The 19929-nt window shown below is 40.7% G+C and overlaps 1 protein-coding gene across 2 annotated transcripts; it reads right to left on the reverse strand.

Annotated features, from left to right (window-relative positions):
- Positions 1–2638: 2638 nt before the first annotated feature.
- On the reverse strand, positions 2639–19652 carry mmp15a (matrix metallopeptidase 15a). 2 transcript variants are annotated; one of them, XM_046037540.1, is made up of 11 exons: positions 19257–19652; positions 18810–18951; positions 16857–17005; positions 15479–15601; positions 15066–15388; positions 14322–14483; positions 10696–11099; positions 10257–10395; positions 8661–8811; positions 8420–8535; positions 2639–5359 (listed from the first exon to the last, which is right to left on the reverse strand). In XM_046037540.1, exons 2-11 carry the CDS (start codon positions 18939–18941, stop codon positions 4872–4874), a joined length of 2187 nt encoding a protein of 728 aa, XP_045893496.1. In that variant the 5' UTR covers positions 18942–18951; positions 19257–19652; the 3' UTR covers positions 2639–4871. The 2 variants fall into 2 exon arrangements, with proteins under 2 accessions (XP_045893496.1, XP_045893494.1); XM_046037538.1 differs by having other exon boundaries at positions 18810–19161.
- Positions 19653–19929: the final 277 nt, after the last annotated feature.

Genomic DNA, 19929 nt, shown 5'->3' on the forward strand with positions numbered 1-19929 from the left:
GCACTTGGTATATGAGGCAGCTAGAGTCAACTACTCTCTCCTCCACCTTGTCATCTCTGTTCGCTATTATCTCATATCCCATCCACATTACAGTTTTATCCCATGTTTTATCCCCAGCAAGTGACGCAGGGCCCCTTATGCTGACTGGCCAGCGATGAGCTATATAAAGCCAACCTTTTGACTAAATAACTGTCAGCAGGAGACAGAGGAAGGTAAAGCTTATTAGTAAGTCTCAAAGTTTGACCGGGAAGCACTCTTTTTCAGAAATGGTCGTTTAACAGCAGAGGTGGAAAGTACTAAAAGTTAAAGTACTGTGTCCTATAATTTTGAGATACTTTGAGTATTCTGCTATTGTATAATGTCGTTCCACTACAACTACAGGGTAATACTGTACTTTTTACTTAACTACTTGTATTTAAATGCTTCAGTTACTTTTCAGAGATGTACAGCCACGCTAGCAGCTCTGTGAGGATGTACACCGCTGCTTTCAGCTAAATGCTAACGTCAACATGCTAACAGGCTTACAATGTCAACGCTGACATGTTACTGTTTACCGTGTTAGTGTAGTAATTTGCTAACACTGAGCACAAATGCCATTCTTTTTTGAAATGATATGAATGTCCATACAAAATGTTATTTAAATCCTGAAACATTTGATAACCCTATAAAATATAATGCATTGTTCTTGAATATATATATATATATATATATATATATATATATATATATATATATATATATACACACACACACACACACACACACACACACACACCCCATTAATATCTTACCACATTTTTTGTGAACCCTTGGAGGGGCTTAATGACCGTAGTTTGGGATCCGCTGGACTGAGCTACCAAACTGTAGTAGTAAAATTAGTATCTCCAAAATTAGCTGCTTGTGAATTACTGCTTTAGTATTAACTATCTAATAGTGTAGTATATAAAATATCACTTACAGGGGACATTTTTCAACATAGTGTGCACTTACTTTTGATACTTTAAGTACATTTTGTAATGAAAACATGACTTTTACTGTAGTGTACTGAGTTTTCTTACGGTGTAACTAATTCACTTAAAGGTGTTAAACAGTTGTGGAATTAGTATTAACAGTGAATATGGAGGAGGAGGGTGGCTGGTGGATTAAAGGCAGACAAACAGTATGGAAAATAGAAGGAGGAGGAGAAATCCTGATAAAGACAGTTCAGGCAGAGGAAAGGGGGGATAAAGAGGAGGAGAGAAAGCATGGCATGACACCTGAGAGTGATCAAGCACTGCCTCGTTAACTGACTGCTTGGAAGCAGGACATTGCATATTTGTTGTAATTGGTTGTACTGTAACAATGAAAGAATAGCTGCTCTGGTCCCAAACAAACAACTAGTACGAGCATCAGTCATAGCAAATATCACATGTAATGTAAGTTTAACAGTTCGGACAGGTGGTTAGGTCTCATTTAATGAGGCGTGTTGTTGTGTTTGAGAATGGGAACAATTTATGGTGCTGAATAGGCAGGAGGCAGAGAGTAGATCCCATTATCAGCTCAGCAGGGGATAAGCTGGGAGAACAGGTCGATGACACAGACCCTTGGCTGGAATATGGTGGCACCATAGTGGCCTCAATCCTAATTGAACATCTGGATAAGACACAACACAGGGGGCAGATTGAGCAAAAACTTGGGGGAGAGGAAGTGAGCAAAGCTGAGGGTATGGAAACTGGATGACAGTCTCTAGTTTGGAGTAAACTATAGTTCCTCATATCATTCATTTTTGTTTAAATGTGTTCATATATCTTAAACGAGATTGAAAAGAACAATGGGCTGTGATGGTTTAAAGAGAGAGATTCAAATAAAGGAAGAAAGACGGAGTAGATGAAAGAAAAGGCGAGTGCAGAGGTAAAGCTGTAGTGGATGATCTGTGATGGAAGCTAAGCCTGATTACCTCTGACATAAAGACATGCGGGAAAGAGCGCTCACTCACAATAGACAAAGGCAATCACGCATGGTGCCCACACTCTCTCTCTCTCACACACTCACACAAACATTACATCAGTTTATTGGTGGAAAATGTACTCAGATCCTTTACTTAAGTGAAAGTAGTAGTACCACAATTTAAAAGTACTCTGTAAGTCACAGTCCTGCATAATAAAAATACTGAAAAATTATCAGCAAGTGGCATCTTTCAGTGTTATATTAGTAATATTAGGCTTCACGCGTAGTCAATAAATGCATCATGTTTTTGATGAAAGGAAAGTAACAGGTAACCCCAGTTGTACATGCAGTACAGTAAAAACTGGAACAGTATTTCATAATGAAATATTTTAACTGTATAAAGTAGTATTAAAAAAGTATTCAAATTAAGCATTAAGTTGCATTAAATGGAAACACTCAACTACAATTACCTCCAAATTGTACCAATGTACAGTGGTTGAGTAAGTGTACTTAATTTCCGGCACTGCCCTTTGTATAAGCACACATACACAGTGTGTTGATTTTTGTGTGTGTATGTTGTGATGAAAGCAGTGAAAGAGATTTAGTTTTCAACATTTTAAAGGCAATGCTGCCCTCCTGTGGCCAAAGGTAGTAATAGTCTACTTGAACTTGACATTTGCATGGCAAGTTAAAAAACTGCAGCAAAGCAAAGTTGCTTATACCTGTGAGTTTTATTGTGAAATCTTTAAGGTACTCTACACAGGAGTGCACAGGCCTTACAAAACATGCCCTGCATGCATCAACATTGTCGTAATAATCTACTGCTGTTCTTACAGAAAACCTGAACACAAACAAAATGTACAAAACTACAAAACGATACGATTAGTAAAAAAGAAGAAATATATTTTCAAAAATACTTTCCCTCATGCTATTTATAGTATAAAAAATGCCCCCCTCCCCAATATTCACAGAAAAAAAAGGCACAATGAAATGTCAAAGACAGGCCAAAACAAAATATAGGCACAAACTTCAAGGGTAATAATTGTAGTGTTTGAATAGTGGCATTACACAGAGACAGATACACAGTGCGAGGCTCAATAGACACATTAAGGATCACTTTCTGCAGATGTTTCTGTGTTAAAATGTTTGGGAGTGCAGAAGTGGAGTAAGGAAGGTGACAGCAATGACACAAAAATTGAGATTTGAAAAAGGAAAGGGAAAGAAGCAGGGAGAAAGACAGCGGAGGATAGGAAGGAGGGTCACAGAGGAAGTCATCTCCAGCTCATGACAACAAACAGAGCAAAAACAAGAAGACTTGAAAAAGAGGAGTGGACTTAAGTGTCCCAATCTAGGTCAGGAGGCACAACGCCAGCGCTGCCGCTCCCCGAAATCTTTCCTCCCTCTTTCCCCCGCTCCTCCTTCTCCAGAGAAAACTGGAGAGGAAATGCTGGCAGAGCCCTCCCTCTCCCCCCTCAATTTGTGCCTCTCCTGGTTTCTTTCTTACCCTCACAAATCTCATTCTCTCTCATTTCCCCTTTCTCCTTACTCCCCACTACCATTACTTTTATACTTCCTTCTTTTTGCATTCTCACCCCCCCCCCCCCCCATACATGCCTGACACTACTAAATCAGCATCATGTGGGCTTAATGGAAACCAGACCCTTACCCAGTCCTCTCTCTCCTGCAGGCTTCTCCCTTGTACACTTAATGAGCTTAAACTTTGTAGCTTTAGCATGAAAAAAAAGGACTTACAGACAGACGGGCACTCCACTCTCGCTATGGTTTTACTCTTTACAGGTCAAGATGAGATGGACAGAATTAGCAAAATACCATTATTCTTGTTAAATGTGACTAAATCCCCCTCCTCTTGTATTTCATCCCAGCCCGGCACCAGTCGTATATCAATATGTCTCCTCTGGGATTGTGTTTTTAGTGGTGCAGTCTGAACGTGGCTGGAGGAGGGGAAAGCTGGAGCCCTTGTGTCTGTGCAAAAAACTCTATGTGCCTTTGTTTAGGTAAGTGGTCTCTATGTCTTGGTGTGTGTGTGTGTGTGTGTGTGTGTGTGTGTGTGTGTGTGTGTGTGTGTGTGTGTGTGTGTGTGTGTGTGGACAAGCATGCACAAATGAGTTGAGTTAGGGTTTTTTTTTTAGATCATGTGACCTTGGCGTGCGTGTCTGAGTAAGAGAGAGGGCAGACATAATGGGCTCAGTGGGAGACACAGCTGTCTGACATTTCTGCGCTGGTCGGAGGATGAGCTTCTTCTGCTAGTGTGTGTCTGTGTGTTTAATAAACAGAGTTCTGCATTGCATTGCATTGCACACACACACACACATCTGCAGTGAAGCAACCTCAGCAAAACAAAGAATCAAAAGTGCAAATTATAACTAAGAAAATGTCAAGATTGGTAAAGGCACCATAGTCAAATATAATGGTAGACTTTATAAGTATATTTGTTTTCATCTCTATAAGCACTCGTGTGAGTATGTACAGTATGTGTGCTTCTGTGTAGTGTATGTGCATTATCGACTTGTCTGCATTTTTACTACAAATTAATCATCTGTCCTAGAATTGACAGAAACGGACATTGTGTCATGTGTCTTCTACGGTACAAATCTGGAGGCTGAAATATCTTTTTTATGTTGTGATGAAATAAATGTGAATTTTTAAGAAAGAGTTACTTTTTCAGACTGGGTGGCACAGGAAAGAATCTTCCAAGGCCAGTAGAAAGAAATGTACACTGGAGCTCCACAGGCGTGGACTTTACTACTTTTGCATTACGTCACATTAGCAATAAAAGTTTTCACAATGAATGGGGCCCTAAACGGTCCTTGGCTTTCTATGACTTAAGTACTGCGTTGAAGCTTCTTTCCGAGTACAAATTTTGACACCAACGACTGTACCAGACAAATGATGAATACCCGTTCTATCTCTTCCACTTCTGTGCCTCATACCCAGTCCTGCAACGAACGTTTGCAGTGCACCAAGGCCCTTGGCGTCTCTTTCTTCTGCAGAGTCCTGAGGATTGCGTAGATTAGGACCAGAATGCACAGGATAAGCACCAGAGGAACAATCACCATGATCAGGGTCATGACCTTTGATTCATTGTCGGCCACCGTCACGACCACATTCACCTCTTTGTCCTCCTCCTCCTCCTCCACCTCTCTGCTGTCATGCTTAGAGTTTTTATCTTCCTCTGGCTCTGTGTTTTTGTCCCGGCCCCTGTCCGGCTCTTTGTGCTCATCTTTGCCTCGATCTGAAGGGTTGACTGGTTTGTCTTTTGGTTCCTGCTCAGTGTCTGTATCAGGCTTAGGTTCAGGGACTCCCACACAGCCCATGAAATCCTTCAGGATGGAGCGAGGGTAGCCTTTGTCTGCTTCTGTCCTGCGGTTGTCAAACCTCCAGTAATTGGTGCCTTTGTAGAAATAGGTGTAAGCTGCATGAGAGAAAGATAAAAGACAATTAAGGCAATGGATTATTATGGGAATATAGACACTTTCAATGGTAACAACATAAACAAACGGTACTGCGCAATGCGCATGTGCATTACTCTGGCCCAAACTTAACTTCCGGCAGACTTACACAAGCAATCCATAACAATAACCTTAGCTGCCAGTCGAAGAAAAGAAACGTTACTTGGCCAAACTGAAATGTGAGAAGGTCACACTAGCAGACCCGTTGACCTGTCTGAAGGTGGCAGCAGCAGCCACGGACTGAGAAGATCACTGACAGCTAGTCACACAGTCTGAACTGAACAGCTGCTGACAATGAAAGTCGTCTCGTCTGCCCTAGGCTTTAAGTACACCGCCATAATTGACAGGGTACGTTGGAAAATGTTGCAGTGAGAGGGGTATGCCATGTGAGTCTAGTGGCGGGATGGAGTTGACTGCCTAAGCCAGCACAAAGGCTTAATTTTGTTATTTCTAATGTCAATAAAATTCTGGTTTGCTTTTGATCATGTCCTTAATATATTCAACCCTGTTTTCAAAGGAATAGTTCAACATTTTGGGACGTGCAATCATCCACTTTCTTGTTGAGAGTTAGATAAGAAGATCAATACCACTGTCATGTTTGTACAGTAAATATGACAGTAGTGGTAGCTTAGCTTAGCATAAAGACTAGAAATGGGGTAAGAACTAGCCTGGCTCTGTCCAAAGGTTTAAAAAAAACAAACAAAAAAACACACGAGGTGGTGGTAACTAGATTTTGAACTGTTTGACAGAACCAGGCTAGTTTTTTCCCCCGGTTTCAAATCTTTATGCTAAGCTAAGCTAATTGTCTCCTGGCTATAGCTTTGCATTTGTAGTACAGACATGACAGTGGTATCAATCTTTTCATCTAAAAATATTCTTGTCTCGAATAATTGAATTATTCCTTTGAAAGCTTTTGAAGACCAGGGACCAGTTTAGCCTTTGCACTTTCCCGACATTCCCACATTTTGCACCAAATTGACGTGTGCAGGGCCAGTGCTGATTCTGATGAGTAAAATACCACACCATAGATAAAATGGGTTCATATCAAATTACAAGAAAGCAATAAATCAATGAGATGTGTTGCTTACATGAACAAAAATTTGGCAGTGGGCAAAAAGAACATTATACAATCATCTTGGGGTAAACGTCGTGGTGTAAATGTGGCTCTGTCGTGGAAACCGGGCTTGCAGAGACATCAGAACAGTTTGGGTGGAGATGACAGCGGACTGTTACTAAGTGCATTTAGAGCAGCTCCACCACAAATCTAATTTCCAAAGGAAGGACAGGCCAAGCCTCAAACCAGAGCTCTCATTCCTTCCTTCTCTCTCTCATACCCTATCCTTCTCTCTTCTCTGCTTGCTCCAGGCTAACCGGTCTCAAAAGTTAATTTTGCCCCCTCTCTCTCTCATACACACCCCATTTCACCCCTCTAACCTTTTGTTCTTTCTCTCCCTCTGCCTCTCTTCACTCCTGCTGTTCTCCAGCTTTCAACACTGTATGTGTTTGAAAAGTTTCAGTCTGGTTTCAGGAAGTACCACAGCACTGAGACTGCCCTGCTTAAAGTCACCAATGACCTTTTAATGTCTGCTGATGAAGGTATGTGCTCAGTCCTGGTACTCCTGGACCTTAGTGCTGCTTTTGACACCACTGATCACAACATTATGTTAGACAGACTGAGGCACTGGGTGGGGATCTCTGGTACTGCCCTAGAATGGTTTTCATCCTACCTGTCAAATAGGAAGTTTTGCGTGTCTGTAAACAACTATGTCTCTTCGTTCTGTCCAGTTAAATATGGTGTGCCTCAGGGGTCCGTCTTAGGACCCATTTTGTTTTCCTTGTATCTGCTTCCCCTTGGACATATTATCCATAAACATGGCATTTCTTTTCATATTTATGCTGATGACACACAAATATACTTGCCCGTCAGATCCACAGACCCTGAAATGCTGAGTTCACTTAACAACTGCCTTTGTGAAGTTAAAAATGGATGTCAAATAATTTCCTCCAGCTGATCTCAGACAAAACAGAAATGCTGGTCATTGGGTCGCAGCAGATGGCAAATCAAATACTGCCATCTGCTGGTTCCCTAGTAAATTACATTAAGCCTGTTGCAAAGAACTTTCGTGTCTGGTTTGATAGTAATTTAAATTTCGAGCAGCACACCACAAAGCAAGCTTGTTCAATCATGTTTTTATCAACTTAGATCGAAATTTTGATATATTTCTATGTTAACTTTTAAGGACACCGAGACCATTTTACACACCTTCATCTCATCACGCCTGGATTATTGCAACAGCCTTTTCACCTGTTTCACCCAAAAATCTATTGATCGACTCCAGACTGTCCAGAACTCAGCTGCCAGGCTTTTAACCAGAACAAAGAAATATGACCACATTACTCCTATTTTAGCTTCATTACACTGGCTCCCAGTATGTTTTAGAATTGACTTTAAAATTTTATTGATCACTTTTGAAGCTCTTCATGGCCTCTCGCCTTGTTATATTTCTGACCTTTTAGTCCCATACACACCAGCACGTACCTTGAGATCCTTGGGCAGAGGTCTGTTGTCTGTTCCAGAGTCTCGACTGGACACTAGAGGGGACAGAGCGTTTGCTGTCAGGGCCCCGAGGCTCTGGAACAGCCTGCCCGAGGAAATCAGGTCGCTGAGTCAGTGAACTCTTTTAAGTCCCTTCTTAAAACATAATTTTATAGGAGAGCCTTTCCCGATCTTATTTGATATTTTATATTTATCTTAAATGTGTATTTTAGTCTTTTCAATGTTTTCTTGATTTTATCTTGTATTGTTTTTGTATTATTGTCTTTTGGGTATTATTGTCTTCACACTTGTTAAAGCACTTTGTAACTTGTTTTTGAAAAGTGCTCTACAAATAAAGATTATTATTATTATTATTATTATTATTATTATGTACAGCTTTTGGTGTATGTTGTGATTCTCACAAACAGAAGCTGTTTCCTTCCTCCAAATAAAGGCAGTATTTGCTTTATTTAAAGTCACTATTTACCGCCGTCATCACTGAGGAAGGCTCCTTTGGGGGAGTGGGGGATCCTGCCCCATCTGCTATTTGGCTTGGGGAAGTCGCGGTCTGTAGTTCGGGTCTCCTCACTGTAACGCCAGTATCTGCACGCAGACAATGAGATGTATAAAGATGCACAGAGATTCATAAAATACAAAACCTTTTCTAGATACAGATATTATTTTGAAATGTGTTAAAATCTTGTGTCCGTGCCTCTGACATACAGTACCTGTCTCCAGAGAAAAAGTATGTGTATCCGTTGGGCTCCCACCAGATTGCTGTGTCAATCTTGTATGCAGGAACTCCTTGTCCATACTCATGTAAGGGCTGTGGGTACCCTGGCAACACGTCGGCCTCCCTAAACACCCAGTATTTATCGTCTGCAGGGACAAAAGGATATGCATTTCTCTCAAGAAATAGTAACACCTACAGTACAACCTTTCTACAATGGTAATGTTTGTTACCTGGCTAAGAGTGGAGAATTACAAGAGAAAATGTATTAGGGAGAGAATAAAGGTGGGAAGGAGCAGTGGTATACAGAGAAAAAGCGATAGCCACTGCATTTAGCATATGTCATGGGGTTTATTCCCTCCAGGGGAAAACTAGAAAGGACAGGCAAGGTAGAAATGGTAGGCATAACACTTTCTTTCCAAGATTTCCTCATGTGGAAGCCAATTTCTTCTCTAACACTAACCTTTGGACACACTGTTGAGCCATTTTCCACCTCCACTGCCAGGCCACTGCTGCATTGCAACATACTATGCTGAACAATACCTAAGATTGTCCACTGGGGCTTTTACTAATCAGTGCACACTGACTTTGAGATGCTGTAAAAACATTTTGACCTGATGTTTTGTCTGTTCAAATCATTGTGGAAATGATTTATATGGGTAACATCTCTGCAGGTGGTTTTGATTACAACAAATCTGTTCTTCAAAATCAACATGCGCAGCTCTTCTTAAACCTCAGAATGTATATTAAAATAATACTATATATATATATATATATATATATATAAACCCTCTATACTTAGACCCTTGATACGGATAAGGAAAAAACCTTTATCTCAGAAAATTCAGAGAAATTCATGACAAATCAGCATACGGCCTGGTTGTTAAAGTGAAAGTTCTGCGGCTGTCAACATCTGGAGCAGTGCACTGCAGAGGAGGCTGATGCAATCCCACACCTTTTGAGGCTCAGCTGGAGTGTAGGTCATACCGAGCCAGCAAGAGCCTCGACGCTGCACAGGCCTTATTCAAGACACCCGATGAACTCAGCACACACACTAATACACACACGAACTCTGTGACACACAAACGTAATGCTCTAAATAGTCTATCTGCAGCCATATTGTCAGAATGTTTAAACAGTGAATCATTTGGCTAGGAGTTTTTTTTTTTTTTTTTTTATGCATTAACTTCTAGTGTTTAAAATGTTTCTGTGCCAAATACAGAGAGTTACAGCTGTGTTGAATTACTTCCTTATCCTCGTGAACAACGTTAAAAAATGCTGAGTTTGTGCCGTTTCCTTTCAGTGTGAACAGTTCAAATCAAAGCACAGATTTGAGTTTCACTCCCCTTTGTGTGTTTATATAACATGCTCTTAAATAGCTCCACGTTGGCTTCAGCTTTGCTGGTGGAAAAGTAGCTGAGAAACACTGCGGAAACTAAGCAGCCATTTGTGCCCTTAAGCAGGGTGCTAAACTGTAAAAAAAAGCTCAGCACAGTCTTGCATGAAGGTTTTGATGTAACATATCTCTGTTGAGCATGTGGCCGAAGTCTTAGCAAAATGAGGGGCTTTGTTGGTATAAAACAAATTTGCATACCTTTAAAGAAGACAAATTTGCCATCCTGGCGCTCATACGCTGCGTCGATGTCGCTAGGCAGGCCGATCCAGAAGACAGATATCGGCATGGGGTAGTTATCCAAGACCCGGTTCCTCCTCACACGCCAGAACCAGCGACCCTGCACAAGCAAGCAAAATAAAGATGTTTTTATTTCATCCTGTTATCTTTCATCAAAATGATTGACTGTTCACTTCCTCTTGCATGTCTTAAATGTTGTTTTGACTCTAAGCAGGGTGGTGTAAGTTCACACATTTCTTCTTTCCTATGTGGGTCAGGGGTTGTAAAAACACCAATGACTAGTGACATGCTTTTTGACAACAAGTGGAATATTAGAGTTTACAGCTGTCCAATCCAAAGCAAACCCTTGAATTAAAAACTGCATCAGCACAAATAGGATCAATAATTGTTTACTTCTCACCTTGAAAATAAACATCTCCCCCCTCAGCATGGTCACCGTGTCAAAGTCCCCGTCACAGATATTAGGGGCCTGATTTTCTGGCAGCTTGGGAGGTCGGGGAGGAGGAGGGAGGCGAGGGGGAGGGGGAGGAGGGGGGATATCTTTTCTAACATGCGGGGTGACAGGTTCTGGCTCAGGCAGGGAGTCGGTGGGGAGGGCAGGAGGTAAGGTGGGGCTCGGCTCCGGCCGGGCTGGGGGATGTTGGCTGCCGTCAGTCGGGTTGGGTGATTCATGTGGTGGGTCGGTGGGAGAGGTGGAGGTGGGTTCGTCTTTTGGGGGATAAGAGGACGTGGGGGAGTCATCGTTGGGTTTGTTGCCAGGGGCCGGAGGAGAAGTGGGTGGAGCACCGGTGATGAGAGGAGGACCTGAGAACGAAAAGATGGAAAGCTTGCACAGTTAAGATGGTTTGTTTTTCCCTCTCATATTTTCATCAAAAATGCAAAAACTACTCCCATCTGGAACGAAATAAATTCCTCCAGTCTGTCTGTGTGGCATAAGACATCAATAATGTATTTTATACTCTACTCCCTTTACCTCTTTATGCCTTCTATCTTTCCCTCACACTAAGAAAATTAAATTTTCCATTTTGTGCAGCAGCCATTAGCTCGCTTGATTGACTACGACTTTGCTGCTGCTCACTCCAGCCCTGCTGGTTGCTAAGAGGAGAAAACACACAGATAAAGCCACTTATGTAATGCATACGGACAGCTGATGGGCTTGTATATGGACTGATGTATTGAGTTACACTGAGCAAAAACTATTGCTAGGAATATGTGAAGGCTGGATGGCTGTTGGCCAGTGACTCAGCTATCATCATGTGGAGAAATTCAGCATCTCCAGCATTTTAACCTGAAATATGGGCTACAGACAGTGAAGGTAAACAAGTCTTAGTTTCCTAAGCTCTGCTTTTTCCCAGTGTATTAAAGCAGTATTAGAGGCAACATGGCAGACAGACTGTAAATTCTAAAAAATGTGTTTCATTCTGTTATTTTCATTTCACACATAATGGACTCTTCCTTATACAGTATACCTGTATTTTACAGCCTTGAAAAGCTCACTAGCTGATGAAAGACCTATTAGTTGGCTATTTTCATCACAGGACAAAAAAAATGACTGCTAGCAGTAGCACAGAGTGGAATCGTGTCAATGGGGGGGGGCCACCTTTTCAAAATTAAAGCCCCTGTACATTGGCAGGCAGTCGTGTCGATGTTAAAAGTGCATTCATTTAAATTGTGTTTTGGCAACTTGGGGACAATATTGTCATAGTATCACCTTATAAAGTCTTTTTGCATGCCACCACATGGAGCTTTCATTTGTGGGTTGTGTCAACCTGATGACATAAAGTCCAACATTCCCTCTCTTTATAGCTCTGTTTTGGTCTCAACCAACTCTTTAAGGAAAAATCTGGCTCTTTAGCTGCTAAATGCTCCACTATGTTCACCAGCTAGATGTTAACATTGTCTGCTGTTTGGTGTTGGGCAGATAAGAGTACAGTGGGATTTTAAAGCCTGTTGGCTGAAAACAGCCGCCTGCTGTGGGTGAAAAAGAGGTTGATGAAAGTGAACCAAAACAGTTGTTCTGGGCTGCAAAACCAAAACAATGTGCTGAAAGAAGCTAAACTGAGCGGTAGTAGTTTTTGTTAGAAGTTTAAAGCTAAACATGTGCCTTTATTTATTTATAGCAATATTCATGTATTAAAATATCAAGTATTTTAGTACTTAGAATTACTTTATATATATATATATATATATATATATATATTAGTTCATATTGTTAGTTTGTAATATATCTGACTACCTTTTATGGCAAATATTGGATGCTCCAGCACTGGGCTGGAATTGAGCCCCCTGATTGTTACTTTTAACTTTTCTCTCACAATAGTTAAAATATAAATCAACAGATGAGCAGCTGATGACATGAAATGACATGGGAGGCAGAAAACTGAAAAGCTGACAGTTTCTTCTATAAAAACCTCTACAAAGGAACCCAAATGTTTATTTCTACCAACAAAGTTTATTCTGTGTCACTCTAATTAAACATTTCTCATCCAATCAGAACATTTCTATATTGCAATCCTTTAGATCGGTTTAATAAAGGAAACTAGTATATAATTTTAGTCAAAACATTTACCTTAGACTATTTATAGCTGAAAACCTACAAGATTTGCCAAAACTCTAGTTCACTCTGGTGTAGATGTCTAGTGTAGGCGTATCAATAGGCCAGCATTGTGTGGGTATGGAAAGACTTGGGGTTTGCTGGGCAAACTAAAACCATAGACAACATTCCCAAACTGAATCACATTTTATATCTGTTATGTGAAACCAGAGATGTGACCAGGTCGAAACAATGGACAGTAAAGAAATACTTTTTTTTTTTTTAAAAGGACAACATTAACCTTGTGGAAAATCCTTTTTTTTGCCTAAAGCAAAATAAATAATTTATCAGTTTTTCAGTATAAACAATGTCCGTAACGAATCTATGTCCGTATTAAAGAGACAAACAAGTATTTTGGCCTGTAACTACAGCTCTTATAACTGGGCCACAGCGGAAACACATCAACACATACTCACAGTACACTCTAATATAATTCACACATGCTCTTTCTGTAGACAACACACACACACACACACACACACACACACACACACACACACACACACACAAAGATGCCATCTGTCAATTAGCAATGCCATCCGTTCATGCAGCAAAAGCATGACATCATAACGGCATGCATGATATGCTGTTTTGAGCAAAGTCTCACTGGTGTTATGTGTGGTTGGCACAAAGGTTCTTTCAAGGCTTCTTGTTATCCTTTGAAACATGTAACACAAAATAAAATTAAAGCTGATATTCCGCACTCCAACCTCACAGTGATTTTGAAGCTTGATTGAGTACGAGGCCAAAACATCAAAGACATGGGAGTTCACTGTTTTGTTTTACACTGTTTGTGTGTCCCTGCAAAGTTTAAAAAAGGTTGTAGTTGTAGATACATTTTAGATTTTAATCATTTTAAACAAAGCTGGGTTATGGACTGAGTTCTGAATGGATGTGTGGAAAAGGGGAAATGGACAAGGACCACAATGTCTTTACTGGTAGTTATCTACATGATGTTATATACTGTCAAGAAGAATACACACAGCCACAGACTGGTGTGTTGTCTTTATGTATCATGTCTTTCAGCTTAACCAATGCTTAGCTTAGCTTTTTTTTGCCAAATTGCTTTGTTAGCATTGCTCAAAATTAATAAATGGGGACTATTCTCCATAAAACTTGCTAAAATGTTTTTTTTGACTGTGTATTTGGAAAGTGCTGTGCCATTGGCAATAGAGAATGTAGCAAACATAAAACCAAATTCATTCCAGTCCCGCCATTTAGTTCATTACGGCATTTTCACATCATCTCTTTTGTGTACACTGTCTCTTTGCAGTCTGCAAATGACAAGTATTTTTGCAACTGATTAGCAGAATACTACCATTAAAGGACTCACTGGGTCTCAAATTATTCAGACCAATTTCTGCTGGTAGAGTCACTTTAATTGCAAATATAGTGTTTTAAATAGGTGTGGCAGTACAGCATGTGCTTCTTACCATATATGTGCTGTATTCCTTTGATGTCATCCTCATGTAGTGTGAAGTTGTGTGTGTGAATCCACTGGTAGAAAGGAGCCATTTTGGCACTGGGGTTATCTGAGTGCTCCAGACCCAAAGCATGACCAAGCTCATGTACTGCAACCAGGAAGAGGTCAACACCTGCAAGACAAACAGTTACACACATATAGTATGCACATATGTACATAATAAAATACACGCAACAAAGTCCGATAACACATATAACACGATACATTGTAATTTCTATTAAAAATACATGTTAATTTGAGTAACTGCAAACTGTACGAATAACAAATAATAATCTTCTGCAGAAAACCAGAGGAAAACCACATTTCAAGATTTTCTTTCATCTGTGGCTTCTGTGTAAGTACCAGCATTTGTTGCCTACTTCTCTATATCATTGACAACTTTTCAAAAAGTAGTCCCTAAACTCAGACAAACAGTACAAGTGATCACACAACTCCAGCTCTTGATACTTATTAAACAGCACGGGCGTTGCAATCACATAAGTACCTTGTAAAACTCACATAAAGGAAGGGGTATCATGTAGCATTAACCCATGAATTTGTTTTGGTAATGTTGTTGTACAACTTAGTGAAGAAATCAAAATCTGCCTGCTCAGTTGACCAGGATAGACAAGACCACAGATAAGCAGGTAATGATTATAGAAATTCACCAGAAAGTTACAGGTTCAATCCCCACATGGAAAATCAACCCACTAACCTTCTGGGTTTTGGTTGTCCAGTGTCCAAGGCTCATCAGCATCAAAGTGTGTATCCCCACCTATTCCTGGTCCAGGGTAGAAGGCATGGGCAAGCGACCCCCCCTCGCCATCAAACAATGACGTATCACCATGGAAACCAGAGGCAAACAACAACAGAATGTCAGCGAGCTCTGCTTGGCTGCTGTTGATGTTCATGTTGTTTTCGGCAGGTAACTCCTCAAAAGTGAGTGGTGTGACCCGTCTCCACACGTCAAAGGCCATGCGGATAGCATCATAAGTCCGCTCCTCGCCCAGCGAGGAGGGGACGTGTTGATTCATTATACTAGAACAAGAAGAAAAGGTATATTAGAGTTGGTTAAACTTTCTCCTTTAGTGTTGTCTTATTTTTTTTTTACATAATAGTGCTATAAACCTGTAAGTGATGTGATCTTTGCCCCACTGCTGACCAGTGAGAGCAAAGCGTTTTTTCCTCACGCCATCATCTATCTCAGCCACTTCTCTGTCTGGGAGGCCACAGCGAGGCCGACGCATGGCCCTACATAGCCACAACACACACGCGCGCACACACACACACACACACACACACGGCACATAAAAACTGTTAGTTGCAAAAACTGGCTGCAGAATTTCCACAGTTCTACAAAATGCAGCATGTCCAGGTAATATAATGACCACTTTCTCAAGGCCATCAACTCAGACTTTACGCTGTTTGCTGTAGCTTTTGTGAACTACTGCAATTTCTAATCTTTTTTCTAGACACTGCACAAAGCTAGAGAAGATTTTTCTCAGCCAGGACTCCAACAGCGCAGCATGCAGTGTTAATTACTAATCTCTGAAAACTGAAACTGTGAAAAGGACTAAACCTCAAAAAACTCAATTTGTCATGTTAAAGGAATAGTTTAACTTTTTGGGAAATATGCGTACATACACTTTTTTGTTGAGATTTTGTTGAGATGTAAAGAATAGTTGCAACCGCTTATCTTAGCTTAGCACAAATTACTGGAAACAAGTGGTAAAAGCTAACCCGGCTCTGTCTGAAACCTGTCAACGTGTCTTTTTTACACTTCGGTTTTTGTACAGACTAAAGAAAACAAGATATTACATGTTAATTAGTGAGGTGTTGGTATGCTACACTAAGCTAACCACTGTTGTAGCTTTATAATTAACATACAGATGTGAGAGTGGTGTCAAACTTCCCATCTAATTCTCGGTAAGAAGGCGTATTTCCCAAACTGTCAAACTATTCCTTTAGGACCTTATAATGTGTCCACAAACCTTACATACAGTAAACACTGTGAGAACAACAGCTAACACAATGAATCAAGGTCCCAGTTATGATAAAATAGCCTGACTAGCCTCATTAGTCAAGATGTGATATAAGCAAAACTAAACTGTAATGCAGAACCTTATCACCATAAAAACGTATTAAAGGCTGGCGCTGTTTCAGCATCCGCTGGTAATAACAAACACATTAGTCTGGTAATATTATTGTGTGATGGGGAACAAAATGCTTCAGCATGCTCGGAGGTGAAGTTTGTTGCCCAGAATTCTCAAAATGACAAATAGAAGTGTGTGGCCATCTATACCACAGCATGCACAAACAATTATTATACTTTATTTGCAATAATGCTAATAAATGAAAAACTAATTTCTACATGCTTTACAACATCCCGCAAGATCCCTGGATTCAGTTTGCGGTCACTGCACACAAATGTTAAGTAATGCTGATGTGAGAAAAGGCAAACATCCTGCAGAATGAAACCATCGCTACGAAACAATTTAGAGCTTACGCGACAGTAGCATGGTCCATCTCTCCGGTCACCTCTAGACCATAGACGCGCTGCATGTCGCTGATGGCTTTGGACAGAATCTGAGACGACTGCATGGTGGACATCTGCCTGCTCGCCTGAGACAGGTAGCCAAACTTACGAAGCCAGGCCTGCGAAGAGAGAGTGAGAACTCAGTTTTGCTTAGTTCAACTTGGGGATATTTGCTCAACACACGTGTCTGCTTTTGTGTGTGTGGGACACATGGTGCATATAGTATTATGTGTATGAAAACTACAATTGGGAGGGACGAGATGTTATGCTAATCCAGGCTCAAGACACTGTCTAATAACTGGAGGGAGCATCCGAGGAGTTAAAAGAAAAGAGAAAGTAAAGATAGAAACCAGATGGCTTCCATTAACATTATGACATTCCAGCTCTCCCATTCCTGCGCCTTCTCCTCACTGACAGCCGAGATGAGGAGAGGAGAGGAAGATCTGGACACAGGGAAACTGAAAGGACAACAATTAAACTGCATATCACTACTGTTGTACACAAGAAAAACACAAAGCTGTGCATGAGCATACTTCAAATGACGGTAAAAGACGATCTTGCTGACAGTCTAGTGACACATGTTGGATTTTCCCTCATTGCTTCATGTTTGCTGACTGTGAAACTAAGCGTGTGGAGCCACGTAGCCAGGCAAACAGGACAGTGGCTCCTGGCTGGGTGTGTGTGTGTGTGGGGGGGGGGGTTCTGCCCTTTAAGAAGCCTCATCAGCAGAGCTCAAAAACAACACCACAGGACCCTCTCACACAGCTGGACCATGGGACTCTGGTATACTTTAAATGCATGTACAGGATGAACACAGGGCAGGAGCAAAACACACACATGCAACGTGCAAACTCATCATGTGCGCTGCAAACTGGTGTTCACTACAATGAACTGTGTTATATTTTTATGTATGAAAAGGCTTCAATCAAATATCTTTTCTAATGGCACCTTGCTCTGAATAACGGTAACCTCCTTATTAAGCATTTATAAGCATTGCTTAGACACTTAATAACACACTAAAATGTGTTTTTGATCAGATGTAAGTATAAATGTTTTCTGTTTATTAATGCATTTGTTAACAATTAAAAGTTCCATCCATCTGTAACTGTTGTATGAACGGTTAACGAATGATTGACAGCACAGTGTCTAATCAAATGTTAAAATATCCACATGAATTAGAATTTGCCCAGTTGTCATGAGAGTGAAGAAATATTGACATAAACTATAAGGAAATATTTTATAGGCTATAATTAATACTGTGCTACATTATATTGTTGATCATTCATTATCTGTTTATACCACCAGTTATGAATACTATGAGTTCCAATTGACAAATACATTAATGAACACTTAAAAACTCCTTATATCTGCTTAAAACTAGGTTAGTCTGTTATAAACAGTTTATTAGGGTTAGGGCTCTGCTTATAAGTTCTGCAAATTTATGCTAAAAGAAAGTGTGTCAATGTGGGGTTCATGAAGTTTAACATAATGTGATCATATCTGATTCCAACAAAAGTCAAACTACTGAATTATTTTTTAACCCTACGGGTGAGTTTTACCTTGTAATACCATCACACTTTTTTCACTACAGTTGGTAATTAGATGGTTTTGCATTCTTTCCATGTGTGTACCACATGGTCAGTGATGTTATTTGGAAAAAGGTCAAAGGGTCAGATGACAACATCCCTGCAGTGCAATAGCCCCACCTGAAGCTTTGACGTTTTAGCAAAACAAACATGTAGATTTTAACTAATATAACCTGGTTATGAAGAGCTTTAATTCTACAACATATCCACATAAAGGATCCCCTAAGACAACAAATAGCAATATTTTGAGAAGTGTTGATTCATGAAGTTACAAATGATACAATCCTGAATTGGAATATTGTGACCATCTAATTGGGAAATGTGGTCATGACTATACCTCAGCACTGAAGCCTTCTTCCTCTGGGACATCTGCTGCTGCGCTGCACAGGACCAAGACGATAGACGAGAATAAAGACGATAGAGCGATTATGATGTGAGGCCAGGGTTGTTTGGATGCCCTCTGCTTCATGGTGTGCAGCCTGCGGTCCCCCGATGAAAGCGAGCGATGAAGATGACAGAACACAGCTAAACAAGTTCCTCAGACAGGCAGGCACACAGAACAAAGTGCTGGAATGTTTATTCTCTTCTCGTCCTCTCACATTTAATCACAAAGCTCCGCAACAAGTCAGCTATCTGCTCATTCTTGGAGTTGGCATGTCAGAAACCTCGAAAAAGTCCTGCAAAGTAGGCTATATTACACAAATAACGGCGCATTTACAAACCGTCGGGAAAAACAGGAATCAAGATATTAATCTATTCCCGGTCACAGGCAGTCCGATTTTACCTGGGCCAGCAGCTTCATGGCTCATCCAAGCGTTAATACATCAGTTTATTTCATGCAAACACTGTAGCCAGCGGGCGAATGAACTGGTCCTTGCCCCTTTCCGACATCCACAATGGCTGATCAGCAGCGGGGAGCACAGTAACAAGTCCTCGTCCACTGCCAACATAAGCATCCGGGGCCCAGCAGTCAGCACACGAAAAGTGTCTCTAAAGCTACGCAGTTTCTCAACCTGCTGCAAAATGTTGCACAAGAAAGAAAAAAATCTTCGGAACTCAAGTGCGAGGCTATCAGATTTCACCTGCGCCGTCTTGCACCAATGGACTTCCAACTCGAAACGGAAGAGCGTTGTGCAAATATTTATGAGACCGCAATCAAACAGCTGTCCATTTGTACTGATTTCATATGAAGCCAGGGCCCTCCTCCCTCTGGATCTGATACACAAGATCCACATCAAAGGGTCACAGGAAGAAATGGTCAGTGCGCCATCTGCTGTTTCTGCTGTAAACTACAGTAAAATAGAATGTGGTAAGTTTTAATACTTTAAATGTGTGCAGACATTTAATTAGATTCAGCATCAAGTTTGTGTTTTAACTTGTATATTACATAGTTTGCCTTATGCATCCCTCAAAGCAAAATGTTTAATTCAACAAGACAACAGAACTTTCATATTGAT

The sequence above is a fragment of the Micropterus dolomieu genome, linkage group LG22, assembly GCF_021292245.1.
Source record: "Micropterus dolomieu isolate WLL.071019.BEF.003 ecotype Adirondacks linkage group LG22, ASM2129224v1, whole genome shotgun sequence".
Lineage (NCBI taxonomy): Eukaryota > Metazoa > Chordata > Actinopteri > Centrarchiformes > Centrarchidae > Micropterus > Micropterus dolomieu.

Coding starts and splice junctions, on each gene's coding strand:
- mmp15a (XM_046037540.1), bottom strand. CDS start 18,941: ATGAAGCAGAGGGCATCCAAACAACCCTGGCCTCACATCATAATCGCT. Junction 14,484..15,065: donor GGACAACCAAAACCCAGAAG/GTTAGTGGGTTG, acceptor TTTGTCTTGCAG/GTGTTGACCTCTTCCTGGTT. Junction 10,396..10,695: donor GGGAGATGTTTATTTTCAAG/GTGAGAAGTAAA, acceptor TTGCTTGTGCAG/GGTCGCTGGTTCTGGCGTGT.